Source organism: Xenopus tropicalis, chromosome 2 (genome assembly GCF_000004195.4).
Source record: "Xenopus tropicalis strain Nigerian chromosome 2, UCB_Xtro_10.0, whole genome shotgun sequence".
Taxonomy (NCBI): Eukaryota; Metazoa; Chordata; class Amphibia; order Anura; family Pipidae; genus Xenopus; species Xenopus tropicalis.
The window spans coordinates 111,246,193-111,261,233 of NC_030678.2; the positions used below are offsets into that span (position 1 = coordinate 111,246,193).

The 15,041-nt window shown below is 38.1% G+C and overlaps 1 protein-coding gene across 1 annotated transcript; it reads right to left on the bottom strand.

Moving 5' to 3' along the window:
* Window positions 1-7,601: 7,601 nt before the first annotated feature.
* Window positions 7,602-14,835, bottom strand: LOC116408600 (protein kinase C delta type-like). The gene is made up of 10 exons (XM_031896221.1): window positions 14,484-14,835; window positions 13,280-13,386; window positions 12,836-12,997; window positions 12,436-12,527; window positions 12,143-12,205; window positions 11,883-12,021; window positions 10,971-11,162; window positions 9,845-9,970; window positions 8,779-8,903; window positions 7,602-7,614 (listed from the first exon to the last, which is right to left on the bottom strand). Exons 1-10 carry the CDS (start codon window positions 14,833-14,835, stop codon window positions 7,602-7,604), a joined length of 1,371 nt encoding a protein of 456 aa, XP_031752081.1.
* Between the last annotated feature and the right edge of the window lie 206 nt (window positions 14,836-15,041).

A 15,041-nucleotide genomic window follows, 5' to 3' on the forward strand; every position in this document is an offset into this window, starting at 1 on the left:
TTAAACAGCTGCCTTATACAATGCTGCAGAAGCATGCTGTGCAATTTCATGTAGTGTGTAGATGGAGCTATGACCTCAGGTTGAGTTTATCCAATACAATAGTATTAGTGGGGATCCAACCGTGACAGCACTAACGTGTGCTACATGTTCAGTCATTACAGGAGTTTATTTCTATAAATATAATCATATTATAACTGCATTACAGAAAAATGGCTGGCAAATATATATATATATACAGTATATATTTTTTGGTTTGTTTGTTTTAAGCAGATTAACCTAGGAATGACTTAAGTGTGTTCTCTAAGTATGTATGTATGTATATCTTTATTTATAAAGCGCTACTTATGTACGCAGCGCTGTATAGTAGAATACATTAATATAAACAGATAAATACAAAGTGTAACAATAAATACAAGATACAGTTGCAATATCTAAGTTTGCCTACTTACACTATCCTCCTTTTTTGAAGGGGGAGGGGATTATTTGTTAAATTCCAAAGAGGAAATTGTAATGTTGGGAAATAAATCATCCATTTTTTTCATTTGATCACTTTTATTATATGTATCCTATTTTCTACTTTGTAGCATTACTTACTTGCTTCACTTTTGTTCCATTTTCTAAACAGTGCTATTTTATTCACAAATTCATTTATAGGTAAAAATCAGTGGCAGATTTATTAAAATATGGACTGGGGAATTCTGAAAGATTTTCAGCAGCTTATAACAGATCAGTACAGGTATCAGAGCCCTTATCCGGAAACCCATTATCCAGAAAGTTCTCAATTACGGCAAGGCCATCTCCCATAGACTCCATTTTAATTAAACAATTCACCTTTTTAAAAATGGTTTATCTGTAATAATAAAAATGTACCTTGTACTTGATCCCAACTAAGATATAATCAATCCTTATTGGAGGCAAAACAACCCTATTGGGTTTAATTACTGTTTAAAAATTTTACTCAAGTTAAGAGATCTGAATTACGGAAAGACCCCTTATCCAGAAAACCCCAGGTCCTGAGCATTCTGGATAATGGTCCAACTTGGTGAGTGATATCACCCCCTCCCAGAAGCCGATCAGCAGAACAATGGGAAGGGACAGCGAGCAATATAGCAGCTCCAGTAGATATTAGAATAACACTTGGTTGTAAAATCCAAGTCCGGGAGCAGGAGAAACAATAGGTTACTTGAAAGCAGTTCTAATGTGTAGCGCTGGCTCCTTCTGAAAGCTCAGACTCAGGCACAATGCACTAAGATGGCTGCCTACACACCAATATTACAGCTAATAAAATACATTTGTTGGTTCAAGAATAAAGTTTTAAATGGTAGAGGGAATTATTTTCTACGCAAACAGTGTAATTTTGAAAAAAAAAATATACCATAAAAATCATGACAAAAACCCTTTAACCTATGTAGATCTCATCACACTCTGTTTTGTATCTTCTCTTGTGGATTATTGGCCTTTTTGTAGTAGAAAACAAAGAAATGTATATATAGCAGGGGTTGGTAAACTACGGCCCGCGGGCCACATCCGGCCTGCTGGCCTTTTTAATCCGGCCTGCCGACACGGGCCCCTTAAAAGAAATATGGGCTTCAGATGGGGTTTTTTGCCTTCCTCTGGATCAACTAGTAGTTAGGCAGGTTATATATAGCAGTGTTTTTCAACATTTTTTGGGCAAAGGCACACTTGTTTCATGAAAAAAATCACGAGGCACACCACCATTAGAAAATGTTAAAAAATTTAACTCTGTGCCCAGCAGCAGTGCCCCCCTAGTACATTGGTGCCCAGCAGCAGTGCCCCCCTAGTACATTGGTGCCAAGAGCAGTGCCCCCCTAGTACATTGGTGCCAAGAGCAGTGCCCCCCTAGTACACTGGTGCCCAGCAGCAGTGCCCCCCTAGTACATTGGTGCCCAGCAGCAGTGCCCCCCTAGTACATTGGTGCCAAGAGCAGTGCCCCCCTAGTACATTGGTGCCCTGCCTACGGCACACCAGGCAACATCTCGTGGCACACTAGTGTGCCGCGGAACAGTGGTTGAAAAACGCTGATATATAGGCATTATGGTTGAACGTGATGGACGTATGTCTTTTTTCAACCCAACTTACTATGCTGGCCCGGCCCGGTCCGGCTGTAAGTCAGTGTGGCCCCTGAGCCAAAAAGATTGCCCACCCCTGATATACAGTATAGCATTAAATAATGCCATATTAATTCTGCATCCTGTGTAACTGTTTTTTTTTTCTTTATGTTTTTAAGCCACTAATCTACAAAAGTGGGTGGGATAGGCACTGTTACTCTGGCTATTGTCATAAACATAACATACTGTATGTGGATTTTGTATAGGTGGTGCTCTTGTCTTGTCATTTGTGAATCGCTTTGCATTGGTTCCTCTTCCAATGGACTAGGATTTTTGACTGAAGGAAGTTTAGAGCTCTGTAAGAACACTTCTCTCTGCAAGGGTCGATTCAAATCACTAAATTATTTGCTTGCTTTGAAATGTGATTTTACCTCCTTAATGATATGTGGACCATATCAATTATGAATCAATTAATTATCTGGAAATCAAACCCATCTATTAGTATGTACTGTATGTAGGGAATTCCAATGGAATTACCTGTTATCTTCAGGTAATTTAAGGGCTCTGGCACACGGGGAGATTAGTCGCCCGCGACAAATCTCCCTGTTCGCAGACGACTAATCTCCCCGAGTTGCCGCCAGTTGCCATCGCACTGGCGACAATGTAAGTCGCTGGTGGGATGGCACACGCGGCGGCGCGTTTTCGGCAAATCGCTGAAAATGCCTCGCGAGGCAACTTTGGCAATTTGCCGAAATCATCTGCGCAGCGTGTGCCATCCCACTGGCGACTTACATTTTTGCCGGTGGGATGGCAATCAGGGGAGATTAGTCGCCCGAGACACGGGAGATTTGCCGCGGGTGACTAATCTCCCCGTGTGCCAGAGCCCTAAGGGGTCTGCTAGGGAATCAGAATCAAATGTATCTGAGTATTAAGAAAAAATGCTGACTTATCGCCTTTACTTTATTTAGAGTGACTGAAAAATAAACTCAGTTGGATTTTAATAAATGAGAACAACATGGCACTGGATAAACAGGGGACTTTCCAAAAAATTGTTAACCATGGCTACAGTATATTGCCTCAGAAGTTGTAGCCATCTAATTCATTTAATTAACAACTGGAATAGATGTGGACATCTAATCTATATGGGGTAGTGAGTAAAGAGATAACAGGAGGCCACCACTCCATTCATTTATATCCTTTTTTGATGATCCAGAGGAGTTAAGGTTTATTGAAGTTTTTTTTATAAAGGCCCCTCTCCTGACTTTCTTTGTTGTATTTTTTTTTCTTGAGACTTAAATGCTACATGTGAAGATCTGTGACTCAGGACACGCACCCAGTAGGTACCCATCTTACACACACTCTGAGTTTAGGGGCCAACTCACAATTTACAGAATATATACAACATTGCATTCACAATACAAGGTTTAGGGCTCTGGTACACGGGGAGATTAGTCGCCCGCTGCAAAACTCCCTGCTCGCGGGCGACTAATCTCCCCGAGTTGCCTTCCCCCTGCCATCCCACCGGCGAACATGTAAGTCGCCGGCGAGATGGCAGACGCGGGAAGCCTCGCGAGTCTTTTTCGGCGATTTGCGCGAAATTGCGCCGCCGCGTCTGCCATCCCGCCGGCGACTTACATGTTCGCCGGTGGGATGGCAGGGGGAAGGCAACTCGGGGAGATTAGTCGCCCGCGAGCAGGGAGTTTTGCCGCGGGCGACTAATCTCCCCGTGTACCAGAGCCCTTATTAGTACAGGTATGGGACCTGTTATCTAGAATGCTTGGGACCAAGGGTATTCCGGATAAGGGGTCTTTCCGTAATTTGGATCTCCATACTTAAGTCTACTAAAAAATCAATAAAACATTAATTAAACTCAATAGGATTGTTTTGCATCCAATAAGGATTATTTATTTCTTAGTTGGGATCAATTACACGGTACTGTTTTATTATTACAGAGAAAAAGGAGATCAGTTTTAAAATTCTCAATTATTTGATTAAAATTGAGTCTATGGGAGATGGGCTTTCCGTAATTCTGAGCTTTCTGGATAATAGGTTTCCGGATAAGGGATCCCATACCCGTAGATCATTCAGATACACATTACATGGCAACATAGAAACCAGTGCATTCTGCATCAGAATTAAACAATCGGCCCTGTAGCGGTACTGTCTATGTTAATGTTTTGATGATTTCCAAAGACTCTTATGCTTAGCTTCTCAACAGGAATCCAGAGCATACTGAGCACATGTAGTGCCACAGACACACAAAATATGTCCCAAGTACAAATGTGAAGGCATGGGCCATTACTGTTATTGGGCTGGTGTAGCAAGCATAGGATACAGCATTTCTAAATAGCTTTTTTAGGTTTTTTTTTTAGCTGTTTTTAGGCTTTAGTTCACGCTTAATTTTACTTCATTTCCCCCCCTTCACACATCAATTACAAGGAAACCATCTTTGTAGCAGACTTTATTATTTTATTATTTACATATTTTATGATCAGATTAAATACTGACAGTTTGTATACAGGTAACCATATTTAACTACATATTTGTCTTCCTGTATGTGGAGAAGCAGAAGCCACTAATCAAAAACTTTTCAATACTACTATGAGAAAATTACCACTTATTGTCAAATCGTTATTAAAGATAGTACAATGATTGCTTGAAGACTGGGCCTTGGTGGCCTTTAGCTGTGTCTTTAAAAAATAATTGTAGAGAAATAAAATTAAACACGCATTCTAAACAATAAGCAAATAACCTGATATTCTATTGCCAGCTGTCTAGGCATTCCTGCCAACCACTGTGGTGTCCTTTTACTGCAACACCAGTGTCTGTTAGAATGGATATCAAAGTTATTAAACATTTTTTTAATCTTCCATTCTCTTTTTGTTATGTGGCCCCATCTAAGTACCAGGACTCAAATGTCTCTTTTGGTATGATAAGTCTGTCTGAGGGATATGTTCCTTGTGGAATGGGGACTTATTCCTCATATATATATGACCACTAGTTTAGTATGGTGGTGAGTCCAAAATATTTCAAGATAAAATGTTGTGTTGCACTTTTACTGGTTATACATTTTATTTTAAAGGCAATGGCTAAATCTGTACAATACTTTACGAAACTCGACTTTTTAAATGTATCACCTATTCAAACAAAATATTATGTTTATTTAACTTAAATGGTACCTTCATAACTAGTAAAACTAATATAAATATTATTTTACATATGTAATATTAAAGAGGAATAATAGATTGAGGTATCTGTATAAAAAAAGGAGCAGAACTTTGCAGTGGTTTAGTGTGAAGACACACCGTGCTACTTAGTAGCAGTTACTTGTCATGGCTACTAAATGCCAGAAAATACCCTGCCATAGACAATACTGAGAATTGCCTCTGCTAAAACACACTTAGAAACTATTATCAGTAAGTGATCAGCATTGTCTGTTATAGTACCCACTACAAGTAGCTGCTACTAGTAGCTCCGTGTGTCTTCACTCCTAGGGCTCTGGCACACGGGGAGATTAGTCGCCCGCGACAAAGCTCCCTGTTCGCGGGCGACTAATCTCCCCGAAATGCCATCCCACCGGCGAAAATGTAAATCGCCGGTGGGATGGCATACGCGAGAGGAAACTTCAGCGATTTCACTGAAATCACGCCGCAGCGTATGCCATCCCACCGGCGATTTACATTTTCGCCAGTGAGATGGCATTTCGAACAGGGAGATTTGTCGCGGGCGACTAATCTCCCCGTGTGCCAGAGCCCTTAGATGTAAAGGGAGATATAAAAGAGAAAGCAGATTTAGATATGACAGCAGGGCGGCAGGTGGCTGTGTTTTTAAATGACCCTTCTTAGGTGGCACAATCTATGAGGAAGAAACGGAGGAGAAGACAAAATCACCCATTCTTTAAAAGTACACTGTACTTTTCTATTCCTAAAGTGAAGAACTAAGGGCTTATTTACAAACAGACATCAAGGTGCAAAGTGTTATGATTTTTGCCACCCCTGACACATATCTGACAGTCTCAAGTGACTCAAACCTGGCTTTTTTTGTTTGATTTAGCTACATACCTTGTGTCATTTCTTCTGCAAGGATTTCTGGTGTTTTTATACTATGGGCTATAAGCACTGTTTATTTTTACTCTATCTATCTATCTATCTATCTATCTATCTATCTATCTATCTATCTATCTAGTATTGTTCTATTTTTTACTACCTGACAATATATGATTCTTTCTTTTCTTCTTGACAATATGGATAAGAGGCTGAAGACATAATGTTTGTCACTCTGTAAGTCACTGAGCACAGGGCTACAATTGGTTGAATTAGCACATGTTTATACATGTGAGCAGTAACGCCACGCCAAGGCTTCAACCCTGTTACTGACCATTCACTCCGGGCGTAACATGCCTCAGGGGAGTTCCAATGTGAATAATTTGCCATTGGTTCCCCTATGGGTGAGATGTTGTCTCACTCCATGTAGCATAAAATATAACAACAACTTACCTATTATTAAGAAGACATATACTTACCTATTATTAAGAAGACATATACTTATAGATAGAAGATAAATCATTTGCTCTTATTATGCTAAAAGAAGGCTGATCAAGAAGGCAAAAACCCCATTCTGAAGCTTTGGCCAGTTTGCCGCAGAATGGGAAAAAATCCTGCCTGATTCAACACTGTGCTGTATGGATTTGCCATGAAGGCAAAGCGTGCTCATCATTAACTTAATATTATAATAATATTATAATAACATAGTAGTATAATATAATAATGGAGGCTTTTAGAAGAGACATGCCTATGAAGTTTATCCCTTTGCTGATATAATTCTAAATAACGTACAAGTTGATACAGGAGGCAAAAAACCCCTTCTGAAGCTGTTGCCAATATGCCGCAGAATGGGGGAAAAAAAGCTTTCTGTATCAAGATTGTAATATAAGCATTAAAACTAGGGAATAGATTTCATAGACATGAAGGCAAGGAAGGTGCAGGCTGCCCCTGCTTGCCTTATTGTTACGCCCTTGGCCCGTTCATACCTCACATTCTCTCACTCAATCACACACCATTCACTCCTCTATATATATATATATTTATATTTATTTATAGCATTTCTAAATCTCTTCGTATAAAGTGCTATATTTATATACATAATTACTAAAACCCTATCAGCGCTTAGTTGAATCTCACCCCACTATAAGTGAAATTAAACAAAAAACAAAATTAATACTTATTAGTGCCACCTCACCAATATTGTGAAAGGAATTAAGTGATTAATTAATTAAAGTGAACAGCTGCCTTCCTCCAAACTAATCCCCAAGTGTAAAAAAAACTATCATAAATACAGAGTTGGCGCTCTCCAAACCACTTATCAATTATTATAAATTAATTCAAACAATTAGAGTTTATTAGTTTAAAACATATATATACATGATTGATTCATATTATAACATTCTAGATAAAATACATCACTATACACAGCAATAACCTAGAGTTCAAAAATGAGGAGCTACAATAAATAATTGATAGAAATCCTAATAATTCATGGAACAATTCTAAAAATGAGAATATAAATAATCAGGGATATACTTAAAAACAACACAATAAAGTTATTAGAACTATAAATAGGCACTTAAAATAGAAAGAGTTAGGTGTGGATACTTGCACGTTTGCCCAATTCAAAAAAACATAATTAATACAGAGAACATTAGCATCCACTTGCCACATACAACAAATACTAAAAAAGAAAACCTGATTATTTCTATATAGAGCCCACTTTCCCAATCGCACTCAATACGGGATGAACTGATTCACAGCCACCAGCACCTAAATAATGGTAGATGGCGTGATCAAAAAAAAAATAGAATATACACGCATACTGCTGAAGAGTTACCCCAAACAGAGTGAGTAATGAATCCCTCATTACTCACTCTGTTTGGGGTAACTCTTCAGCAGTATGCGTGTATATTCTATTTTTTTTTTGATCACGCCATCTACCATTATTTAGGTGCTGGTGGCTGTGAATCAGTTCATCCCGTATTGAGTGCGATTGGGAAAGTGGGCTCTATATAGAAATAATCAGGTTTTCTTTTTTAGTATTTGTTGTATGTGGCAAGTGGATGCTAATGTTCTCTGTATTAATTATGTTTTTTTGAATTGGGCAAACGTGCAAGTATCCACACCTAACTCTTTCTATTTTAAGTGCCTATTTATAGTTCTAATAACTTTATTGTGTTGTTTTTAAGTATATCCCTGATTATTTATATTCTCATTTTTAGAATTGTTCCATGAATTATTAGGATTTCTATCAATTATTTATTGTAGCTCCTCATTTTTGAACTCTAGGTTATTGCTGTGTATAGTGATGTATTTTATCTAGAATGTTATAATATGAATCAATCATGTATATATATGTTTTAAACTAATAAACTCTAATTGTTTGAATTAATTTATAATAATTGATAAGTGGTTTGGAGAGCGCCAACTCTGTATTTATGATATTTATATACATACCCATACACTTACCTTACTTCCTTACTACCTTACTTACCTCATCTTCCGATAAGAGACTGTGCTTGATGGTATGGAAACCCATGGGGCTCAGGAGCAGATGATATGACCAGACATTGCAGAAGATGTTGTAGTCTGTATGCAGCTGATGTTCCAATGCTAAAGTCCATGGATGGTGGTTGTAGATACCATGAGGCTCAGATACTTACCTCTGCCAGGTGGAGCTGACAAATGAAAAGCCTGAGTTCTTCTTGCTGCCCCCTGATGTGGTGTCATTCCTTTGGGGCTGCAGGAAAGACGGAGCCTTACCTTTGCGCGGCTTATCAGTTGTTGGCTGCACAAAATTGGAAAAAAAAATGTTAGGATAATACAGAATATCCAGTATGGGTAAGTAAAAATCTGTAAGTGCCTTTATCTTTGCACCAGCAGATCCAACAGAATAAGTTACACACACAAACTATGCATTTTATTTTGTTAAAATTGATAGTGCCTTAAATGTTCAATATTTCTGACATCTGAGAACAATACAGACCAAAGCAAGCTCTGAAGCTGAAACTGAAGTATAGTTTGCCTTGGTATCAACATTTTCCAAGGATATCAATGCTTCAGCACCCCTAGTGATCATAAATAAATATGCCTGTTTGTGCAGGAAGAATGCATCTGCAAAGGCAATCAATAATAATGTACAAAAGTAAATATGCAATGCTGGCATATGCTCTACATATAACAAGAAGTAAGTATCAATAGGTAGTATCAATAGTATAATAGTATTTATATAGGTAGTAATCCTTTGCCTTCCTTGGGATCAACTTCAGGTAGAAAAGGAAGAGTTATTATTTAAAATATAGCCTAAAAGACCCCTGAATGGCAGGAACATCAGGTATTTATATTCCTACAAAACCAATTCTATTCAGATTGTGCCAAACACACATATTTTATTTTTCTCCCCTATTCTTTTTGATGTGCTTGGCTGCTTCACCTAAAGATATATATGTGAGCTATTACAGAGATGTAATAATCCTTAGCTGCAAAGCTAATCAATATCTTGTTTTATATCTTTTTTTATCTTTATTTTCTAGTTTCTCATTACCTGCACCCTTTTCAGCTTTCGTATAAAGGTGTTCCATAAGATTTTATGGCTGTTATAGACTTATACTTTTAATATATAAACTATACATTTCACACTAATTGTTCACTCTCTACTATAATTAGCCTATTTCACTAGTGTAAAAATATTTCAAGACTATGCTTCCATTGTTTTTTAAAGGAACTTACTATTGGCTGAAAAGGTGGTGGAGCTTCCTGGCTCTCCAGCTCTTCCCAATCAATACAAGAAAAAAAGGGGTGGTCTTTGATGGTGCCACACACCCCAAGGCGCTGTTGAGGCTTCTTCTTGAGGAGCTTTAGATAAAAGGAGCAGTTAAAAAACAACTCAACAAAAGCAATAAAGAACGCAGAACATAATTAAGGTGGCCATACATTGTAAGAGTGAGGTCGCCAAGCGAGCGTATCTTCTCCCAATATGCCCATCTATGGGTGTGTGATATAGGGCTAATTTGATCATTTGGCCCTAGGGCCCATACACCACCTTAGGGCTTGTCCTGCCAATACATCTCTAGGAACCTATATAATAAGCTGCAAAATAAATAACCACTGCCTGTTTATATGTACAATGAAAATAATGTACATACTTTTCTAAACCTTCAGGAAAATAAAAAAAAATAAAAAAAAAATAAAAATAAATAAATATATATATATATATATATATATATATATACAATTTTAAAGGAGAAAACCAGACAGTAGGGCTATTGTACCCAGCCAAGGATAATTTCCTTAAACTTTTTATTATTTCCTCCATAGGGAAATATGACACATTATATTAAGCATTGTTCCCAACTAATTGGTGGAGAGTGGGCCCTTCTGCACCCCCCACCCCAGTGCCTATAACCAATAACTTCCTACCCTGTTTGAGCATTACATAGTTACATAGGTACATAGGGTTGAAAAAAGACCAGAGTCCATCAAGTTCAACCCATCCAAGTAAACCCACAAACCCACACACAACCCACACCTACCAATCTATACACTCACATACATAAACGATATGCTTTACTATATGCATTGCTTTACTTTACTTTAAGTGGTTAGCGATTATAGTCACTGGTGGATTCCTAACAAATTGGCACACCCTTCCCCTTAAAGGGTTTTGAGTTTCATTCTCCATTAAGCACTAAAGTGAAATCGGGCTGTAGTCTTTGGGTTTAAACTGATCAAGTGAAATTTTCCTAACTGAAGAGAAACAGCACATTCAGATTTGTATATATATATATATTCTATTCTGTTTTAGTAAATGATGTGGTGCATAAATGTATCTGTGACTATTAATTCTCTATATCACCTTTTTTAGAAGATCTACCAGGTCTTCATCAAGCCACTGAGGAAATACAGGTTCTTCGTAGATGACAGAGTCAGTATGCTCCTCCTCATCGCTTCCATCCAAGAATGGGGACTCGCCGGTGGCCATTTTGAAGATAATGATTCCAAGGGCCCACCAGTCTACTGCTGCTGTATATTCCCTATTGTTTAGGATCTGAAAAACAATATGTTAGCAAAATGTTCTCAGTCATTTACCCTTCTGACATCTTCACCTTAATCATATGAAACTTTTTTTGGAGTATTTATAAAAGATTTAATAAGGTAAAGGATAACACAATTGCATTAAAAATAGTGGCAAGGGATAAGAAGTGAAAGTTGAACACTATAATGTTGGCTCTACCTGAGATCAGCCCTTCCCATACTGTACCCAGCAGTACTTCTTCCCTATGGAAAGACATCCCACAAACCCTTGTGCCTTTATCTTATAAAGCCAAACAACAAGTACATAGAATTATGAAGGACAGGCCATTTTGTATTTTGGTGCATTACTGGTAGAAGGATTTCTCAGGTAATAATTTACAAAATACTACCTGCATTGGGGCATAGAGACCATGGGATATTGGTGCATGGCTGAAGGAAACAGGAGCCAGTGTAGTAATAATTTTATTTGACTGCATTTAGAAAGTTTTTTATTACCGAGAGATAAAACTTTTGTAAAATGTTTGTTTTCATGCTAGTTCAGGAGGCTGCTTATATAACCCCAGAGTGACATATAAGAGTGGCATTGGGGTAAGTAACTGCATTTTAGCAATTGCTGTAAGCAGCCACTGATACTTCTATGTCTATACATGTTTTCAGTTTGGCTATAGATGCAGTTCTGTTGTTCTGGCCACATACCCCTTGATAAGAAAGATACTAAAATTGAATTTCTTACCTCCGGGGCAATGTATCCCATTGTGCCTGCCCGGCCAGTGATGGTCTTGTTGCCGAAAATATTAATCTTCGCTAGACCGAAATCTGTGATTTTAATGTGACCTTCTTCATCTAGCATGATGTTTGCAGGTTTCAGATCCCTGTAATAAAGATATGAAAAGGGCAATCATGAGAGAGGTTTGGGATTAATATTAACCTATAAGGCAATGAAATGTGCAAAAAAAAAAAAAAGTTAGTAAGAAATAGCTGAGTTATACTGACCGGTGAACGATGCCCATGTTGTGAAGGGATTCCAAGCCACATACCAACTCTGCGGAGTAGAAGCTGTTAAATAGAAGTAAATGATGATAAAGATTAGCACATGCTTTGCTACTTTTGTAGGTGTATGGGAAATAGCTCACCATTAAATTGGAATAAGGTGCCTTCTTTTATATATTCTGCAAAACTGTTAGCAAGTTCAGAATTATTAGTAAATATAAAGGCACAATAGCCAATGACTGCAACAGTTTTAACAGAATATAGTAATTTCCTGTATTCCTCAATGTGCTACTTACAGTACTCTGGTCATATCCAGGCATCCGTGTGTGTTGATCTGATCCTCCAGGCTGCCCCCACTGAGGAGTTCCATAACAAGGAATGCGTGCCGCTAGTTACACAGACAAATACAGTGAGAAGGAATCATTGGAATAAATGGCACAAAACAGTGCAGATTAGGGGAGCACACACATCAAGTACAAGATGTAGAAAATATATAATACAAAGGCAAATTTTAATGCAATAAAAATATTTAGATATAAATTTGTATGATACTTGCAGCTCCCCAGTTCAGCAGTTATTTGGTTGTTAGGGTCACTTACACTAGAAACTGGATAGAATGTGCATGTTTCCCAGGGAATGAAATATTGTTTTCCTTAACGTGGGGGTTTTTAGGTTGGGTATAAACCAGTTGTGTACCTGTGTATGAAATGCCGCATACCCATGGCACAGGTATGGGCACTCACTGGTGATCCGGAGCACGTTGGCCTCTGTCAGGATGCTGTTGGAAATGCACCCTGATGTTATCTTGATAACCTTAATTGCAACAGGTGGCCTGTTACCTAATGTGGCCAGCATAACCTGAGAAAGGGAGACAGAAAAATTACATTATATGCTCTTATACTGTAAATACATATGTATAATACTAACATAATTATAAGATGAAGAATCAGCATACAGAAATAAGTAGAGTACATTTCTAGTTCTAAACTGGAAGACAACAGTAATATTTAATGTGAGATATTAAAATTCATCCTTTTAGAACATATCCTTAATACTGCTTCCCTCTCTTCCTCTGCTATGTCTATATTTACATCATATGCCCAAAGAAGAGTTTTCCCTAGTGGGAAACTTATCACTCACCCTGCTGTATCCTCCTTGTCCCAGCTCTGAGTGGAACTCATAGCTGGTTAGAATTTGGGGGTTAGGCTCTGTAGGATCAGCCCGTTGTCTCTTCTGGTCATTTCCATCTAGTGAAGAGAATTTATTTACAATTCCTACATTGGCTACAGCACATTTAAACAGTGCTACTTTACTATTCCAGGTCATATTCATGTATGATGCATAAAGTTTGTATAAGTATGTATAAAGTGTTTTATACAGTATTTATAAAGTGCAAACATATTCTGCAGCACTGCACAATAAATGGGTGTATAAACTTGATTTGATTTTGATTTCATTCATTACAGATACAACCAATAAAAATACAAGAGAAAAAGAGGATTCTGCTCAATAGAGCTTATGCCTGAGATCCCCTTCATAAACCAAAGCATCTCCCAAATATAGCCCTGCTCTTCTGTATTATCACTGACAAGGAGCAAGTATAGCTGTCCATGCTAATGTCCAAAGAGGCAGGCTCAGGAAGTCATGTGACCAGACAAGGCCCCAAATAGTATGATAGATGATAGATAGATAGACAGATGAGTAGGTATGAACAAGTTACTATGATTCTATACAGGGCCAGATCTTATAGTTTAGATACTGCCCTAGGACACTTAGGGGTATATTTATCATAGTGTGTAAAAAGTGGAGTAAAACATTACTGGTGATGTTGCTCATAGCAGCCAATCAGATGCTTTGCTTTGGTTTTCTAACTTTCTAATGCTTTACTCCAGTGTTTATACAGCATGATAAATAAACCCCTTATACTATGCTGCCTCCCCTATTGATTTGGCAGTCCATGATCCTGAATTCTATCAAAGGGCTCATTTATTAAGATAGCTAATATGTTGCACAAGTGCAGTTGCCATAACAATCAACCAGATTTTTGCTTTCATTTTTCTAGTTAATAATAGGTTAAAATCACTTTCCTGATTCAATGCTAGAGGCAACCATAATTTAGGACCTTGTAGCTATACTTGCACACACATCCTCATTAATAGATTACAATAAATAAGTCTAATTTTTCAAGAGGTTTTGTTTTTCAGCATTATGGCAGTTGACCCTGCTCCTAACAGCCTGTAAACCTGTAGCCTCTTTACTAATTCAAAATGGTGATATAAACAGGAGGGAAGGAAAGCAGAAAGCATTTATGGGCAGGGTCTTTGATTACAGGGAGGTCTCTTACCTTCTTTGCTGTCTTCTCTGTCCCTTTTTCTCTTCTTCTGATCATCACAGGGGGGTCTCTTATCTTCTTTGCTGTCCTCTCTTTCCCTTTTTTTCTTCCGCTGATCATCACAGGGGGGTCTCTTATCTTCTTTGCTGTCCTCTCTGTCCCTCTTTTGCTTCTTCTGATGCTGTTCTGGAAGTTGTTCGCTACTTGAAGCCTTCTCACTCTTCTCCTTTGATTTTTCTTCATAATGACGCTTTTTGCGTTTCTTCTTTCTTGCTGTTCCTTCTACTTCACTCTCTAGATTTCTCTTCATCTCTTGGTAAGGTCCTGGTCCCGAATCGCCGCAGTTGAAATCCTTCTTCTCCATGTTGGAAATGGCTGCCAGCTCTTCTCTCTTCTAAATGCTCTGCCCAACAGTCATTTTCCAACAGTCATTTTCCAACAGTCATTTTCCAACTGTAGAAAGCTTTTGATTTGTGACATCACCACCTTGGGTCAATGCAGACCATGTCACACATCTAAAGAGTTGCAGTGGAGAGACAGTTGCAAATACAGCATTTCCTTATGAAAGCT

Coding starts and splice junctions, on each gene's coding strand:
- LOC116408600 (XM_031896221.1), bottom strand. CDS start 14,835: ATGGAGAAGAAGGATTTCAACTGCGGCGATTCGGGACCAGGACCTTAC. Junction 9,971..10,970: donor TGGTAGATCTTCTAAAAAAG/GTGATATAGAGA, acceptor TTTTATCTAAAG/CTCCTCAAGAAGAAGCCTCA. Junction 8,904..9,844: donor CACCACCTTTTCAGCCAATA/GTAAGTTCCTTT, acceptor AATTTTGTGCAG/CCAACAACTGATAAGCCGCG.